The sequence below is a fragment of the Nanorana parkeri genome, unplaced genomic scaffold (assembly GCF_000935625.1).
Source record: "Nanorana parkeri isolate BGI_ZX_2015 unplaced genomic scaffold, ASM93562v1 scaffold4113, whole genome shotgun sequence".
NCBI lineage: Eukaryota > Metazoa > Chordata > Amphibia > Anura > Dicroglossidae > Nanorana > Nanorana parkeri.
The window spans coordinates 8,924-14,790 of NW_017310380.1; the positions used below are offsets into that span (position 1 = coordinate 8,924).

General features: G+C 42.1%; 1 protein-coding gene across 1 annotated transcript in view; it reads left to right on the forward strand.

Moving 5' to 3' along the window:
* LOC108803737 (SLAM family member 9-like) overlaps window positions 1-5,867 on the forward strand; it is a gene marked incomplete at its 5' end in the record, with an annotated part of 12,990 nt that overhangs the window by 6,018 nt on the left and 1,105 nt on the right. Inside the window, 2 exons of the mRNA XM_018575552.1 lie at window positions 226-327; window positions 4,818-4,909. Of these exons, the coding sequence (XP_018431054.1) occupies window positions 226-327; window positions 4,818-4,909 (194 nt within the window). The remainder of the gene's footprint in view (window positions 1-225; window positions 328-4,817; window positions 4,910-5,867) is intronic.

A 5,867-nucleotide genomic window follows, 5' to 3' on the forward strand; every position in this document is an offset into this window, starting at 1 on the left:
TGTCACGGCAGAGAGCCGTGACAGGATCGAGAGGTGAGCGAACGCCGGTATGTGTTCGCTCACCTCCCGATCTACTGAGCCGACCTGTGACAGTGTCATTGTCACAGGTCGGCTAGAACTATGAGGTGAGTGAAACGCACTCACCTCATAGTTCTCCTTTAAACATTTTGTTTAAAAGTTTTATTTACACTTATTATTTTATTACTTTTTTTTTATTCCTCACAGATAAAAAAAACCGTGGCTATTACAGCTTTTTGGCACTTCTAGTGGTGCCATTGGTTTTCCTGGGATGGTATCTCCTTGACATGAAGAAAAGACGAAGGAAAGGTATTTATTTTCTCCAAAATTTTAATCTAAATAAACCAGAACAAAAAATGTAGGTTTACCTACCTAAGAGGACTTCTACTATGAAAACTTTCAAGAAAAAAGTCAGGCAGGGGGCAAAGCACTAGTCCCCAGTATAGCCTGTAGGCTGCCTGGAGTAGATCTTTTCCCCAGCACAGACCTACCACTCTGTCTCTGTGTGGAGGTGCTTTCAAAAGTGGGCTAATGGCGATGGGACCCTGAGGTTTGATTGAAAGATAACGGTATTGTCTTTGTTGTCCAGCAGTATGACTGTGGCCTGATGTTGGGGCATATGAATGTGAATATTACCGTATTTTTCCGTGTATAAGACGCTACTTTCTCATAAAAATGTTTACCTAAAAATAGAGGGGCGTCTTATACACGGGGGGCGCGGTTTCGAAACTGCTGAAAGTGCTGATACCACTGCAAACTAGCCTCAGGAGTGAAACTTCTGATTGCAGAGACAAGATAACAGTTCTCCTCCAATCATAAATCTTTTGTACCTGATGCCAGCTGTTGCTGGGGAGAGCGTGTAGACAGTGCCCAGAGCATAAAAATGTCAGAAAATGAAAAACAACCTGTAAAGCGGCTGGCTTACTCTGCAAAATTTAAAATGGATGTAATCACTTATGCAAAAGAGCATGGAAATAGAGCTGCAGAGAGACAACTTGGACCTCCTCCCACTGAGTGTATGATAAGACAGTGGAGAAAACAGGAAGAGCAACTCCTTAAGATGCCCGAAAAGAAGAAGGAATTGAGAGGAAAACCAGCAAAATGGCCAAACTTGGAGCAGAGGCTTAAGATTTGGATTTCTTGCCAGAAACCAGTGATGCAACAGAGGCTGAATAAAGTGATTGGCTCAGAGGTAAGTGTGATGCATAATATCATTTAAGATATTAATTGCTGAATTTTGTGTAAGAAAAGTTGGGGGCGTCTTATACATGGGGGCGTCTTATAGACGGAAAAATACGGTAGGTAGCAATTTAAGTGCCACACTGTTATATTCACATGCTTTTTTCTTCAAGCCTTGATGAATGGGGTGGTGCACAGCCCCAACATTGTTGGTTATGTGCTTAGATGAAGCACTGAGATCTTGTGGAATGCTGAATTAAGTTTTGGTTGCTTAGCAGGACATTACATGTATGTGTACATGACTACAGCATCCACAGGAAAAGTACAAATAGAACTTCCTGTGGAATCATAGATAAGTAAGCACAGAGACTACCATTGCAGTATACTGCCTTTTAGAGCTCAAAAGATAATATTACATCACTGAATGTCAGTAATACAAATCAGTACATATCAGCATACGCTGGTGTATTTCCAACACCCCTTCTCAACAGCATGAGCATTGCTATATGACATTAGGCTTCTCTCGAAGGAAACTGTGATGATCCTTTGGCAATGGCTTGGTGAGTGCATCCTCAGTCCTTTCTTCTGATGAGCAATATTGCATATCGATAAGGGATTGTTCTTGAGCGCTTAGGTTTTAGTTTCCTAGTGATTTTATTTCTTCTTCTGCTGCCTGTCTCCATTGATTGGCTTTGCGTTTTGGTAATTTTTCTATGTCGTCCTACAATGTTGGTTCAAGTATGCTATGTGTCTTAGCAGTATGTGACAACTTGCAGAGTGATTTTCCCTTTGTTGCTCAAGTGGATCTTATAATTTCAGGTTGTTCAGCAGAATTTAACATGGAACTTGACTTATACATTGTGAGTTCCACTTCTTGTTCTGACCTCTGGGCAGCTTCACTTTGCTCAGCTTCCTTTGCTGGTTCACTGGGCAAATTCACTTCACAACTCGCCGGGATCATTGTTTCTGGTGATGGGTTCTCATCTAAAATAAACGCTGCGACTTATTGTCACTTTGTCAGTCTTTGGGTGGAGGATTTTATATCCCTTACTTTGTTAACTGTAACCCATCAGAATACCTTCAATGGCTGTGTTCTACAATTTGGATTGCTTTTCCTTTGGAATATAGGCGTAAAAGCTTTATATCTGAACACTCTAATGTTCCCTAGGCTAGGCTTCGATCCATGCCACATTGCAAATGTCATGACTGCTTCTCCCCAGTACTTCCTAGGTAGGTTGGCGTCTGACAGCATGCATTTAGCCATTTCTATGAGTGTGATTTATTTATTTTATTTTATTTTTTTCCGTTCTGCTACACCATTTTGTTCAGGAGTGTATGGTGTGGTGGTCTGGTGTACTATACCTTGTTTATTTAGATATGATTACTAGGGATGCACCGATATATCGGCCGCCGAAACTTATGCAGAACATGGCACTTTTGGCTAAATGCCGAAAGTGCCATCTTCCTGCCGATACATTGGCGTATCCCTGCTTTCTTTCCTCCCCGCTGGGCACTGCTATGTGTCCCAGAATCCTTGACTGTTACCTTCTGCAGTAATACCTTTCCCGTTTGTTAGGAAAACCTTTGTCCTTTGCACTGAAATCAAGTTCTGTGAAGGAGGTCTCATCACTGGTCATGTGACTTGATGTGCCTGAGTCAATAGACCATACACGTGGCATATTGTTCTGAGTCACTTTAAAGGTAGTGCTCCATGATGTGCCTGCAGTTTTCTTTGTAGCTGCCTTAGCTCTTTCTCTTGTGGGTGCCTCTTGCTTTCTCTGCTCAGTTTTCCAGATGGAACACTCCTTTTTCAGGTGACCAGTCTTTCTACAGCAAAAACATGCTTCACTTTCTTGCACCTTAAGGGCTTTCTCATTTTCTTCATTGTGCATATTTTTTTTTACTTCTGTCATATTCATCGATTTATTTTCCTTTGGTGTATTCTAGTGTTAGTTCCTGCTCAGGTCTGGTTTCTAAAGCGTTCATAAGAGCACTGTATGACTCTGTAAGGCTGCATAGCAGTAATGCCATCATATGGTTATCTTTTAATTTCCTCTCCAATTGCACGTAGCTGTTCTATGATTTCCAGCATGGCATTCACATATTCATATATAATTGCTTTTGCTTGTCTGTTATTCTTGTCCCATTCCTGCGCTGGTCCATCAGTGGGCCTGTGTGTACTCAGTACTTGCCACAAGTCATCTTTGCTTAGCAGCATTTCAAGCTTTAACTGCCATAGCTGGTAGTTGGTATTGTAGAGCGTTGTGATGACAAACTTCATATCTGAACTACTTGCCACTTTTCAGTAGCTTGGATGTGGCTCCTGTTGACTTGCAGTGTTCTGTTTAGTGTCTGGGCCCATAACCTGTTGGTTATGTGTTTTTAGATGAAACACTGAGATCTTGAGGAGTGCTGAATTTGAGTTTTACTTGCTTAGCAGGACGTTACATGTATGTATACAGGAATACAGCATCAAAAAGAAACATACAGACACATAGAACTTCCTCTGAAATCATAGATAAGTAAGCACAGAGACTAACATTGCAGTCTACTGCCATCTAGAGCTCAAAAGATAATATTACATCTCTGAATCTCAGTAATCCAAATCCGTACATATCAGCATATGCTGGTGTGTTTCCAACAAAAATGAGTTGGCTTTTAATTACAATTTGTGTTTGGAATAAACCTATTTTTGGACTTGAGCATTACACTGTGTAACTGCAATTCTAGATGTATCCATCTTTTGTATGGTGGTGGCATTCTTGGTAGAGGAACAGGCCAGCCCCACCTCCCTGATGACTGTTGGGGGGGAATGACCAGGAAGCAGCTGAAGAGTTGGACCACTGCAGGTCCTCGGGTAAAAATTCCTCTTCGTCAGGCCCTCAGAAGAATGATGAGCAGAATAGGGACATCACCAACTTTCACCACAGTGCTCAGGAGTAGAGATGAGCCTGGGTGCAAACGCAGTTAGCCTGAGTTCGCCCAAGCCTGCTCAAAACTGTGACTGCCACCCCCTCTTCCTGGCCCAATCTGTTGCAGAGAGGGATATTTCCTGCAATTAAACATCACAGAGGGGTGGAAAATGCCCCCACAACTGCCACCACTGATGGTGCCGGGAGGAGCGGGTGACAATCACAGTTTGGGTGGGCTTGGATGAACTCAGGCAAACTGGGTTTGCACCCAGCCCAGGCTCATCTCTACTCAGGAAGACCCAGTAAATCTGGTGTGAACAGCAGTCATCACACTGGGTGGGAATATGCCCTATATTCTAGTACTCCAGCTTTGGTGAAACAATAAATCCCATCAAACATCTGTCTCTGGGAGTCATGCCTGTAGCTGTTAGTCTTGCAATGCCTAATGGGAATTGCTGTTGCACCACAGCTGCAGGGACGGAGTTTGCCTACCCTTGACCTAAATGATCTTACGCTGTGAATATGAAGATATGAGGCTAAAGAAGCAGGAGTATCTAGGCAGGAAGGAAGTATGTTGCGTAAAGGTCCACTTTAATGATTGTAGACAACAATGATTGCCTTCAACAATAAGTAAACATGCAATGAAATTCCGTAATACATATCTAATCATGACTTTTTAATAACTAATATGTCTTTATTCTTCTGTAGAACCACAAAGTATCGATTCAGAACAAATGAACTATGCAGAACTTATAATGGCCCCACGAAATGTACCTACTCAGGTCAGTTTCCCCAAGACGGTTTGTAATGTACTACCGGTCCTTCTATTCAAATCTAAATGCTGAGTTACTGATCTAGAACTATCAGGGAAGCAAATGCAGAGTGGAATTAAAGCTCCCAATCTGCATGATTTTTCTGGGACTCTGACTAAGAGATTATGTAAATGTGTGGATCATCATGGCTACCAAGAAACTAGTATTTTAAACAAATTATTATGATTATTATACAGGATTTATATAGCGCCAACAGTTTGCACAGCGCTCTACAATATAAGGAAGACATTACAGTCACAATAAAATTCAAGACAAGATGGTAAGGAGGGCCCTGCCCCTGAGGGCTTACAATCTAAAAGGGAGGGGCAAGTGATACATGAGGAGGTAGCTGCGTGGATACAAATGATTAGTAATGGCAACTAGACATGTGCACTGGCAAAAAAATTGTTTCGTTTAGTTTTGATTCGGATTTTGTGTTATTTCGTTTTTCAGGATTCGGGTGTGAAAGTCAATTCGGATTCGGAATTCGGATTCAGACGAAATTCGTTAGCGGTAGTTCGTTCGAACGTTCGTTTCGTTTTTCGTTTCTTATTCGTTTCGTTCGTTCGTTTGCAACAAAGTGACATTTGAGGGGGAAAAATGTTTTTCTCCTTCTCTAAAGGCACTTTGCTGCAACGAACGAACGAAACGAATAAGAAACTAAAACGAAATGAACGTTCGAACGAACTACCGCTAACGAATTTCAAAAACGGAAATTCAGATTCATTTGCATTTGTTTGCATATCTGTAATTCGGATACATCCGAATGTTCTTGATCTTGTTTTCTCTCACCTATGCACTCCTCGCAACCTCTCTAACACCCCCTTCCCCCTCTTAGACCACAACCTGGTCAGTTTCACAATCACCCTGTCCCCAACGCGGACTCCCCCTACACGTCACACTGTCACCCGGAGAAACCTCCACCACCTTGACCCTTCTCTTCTCC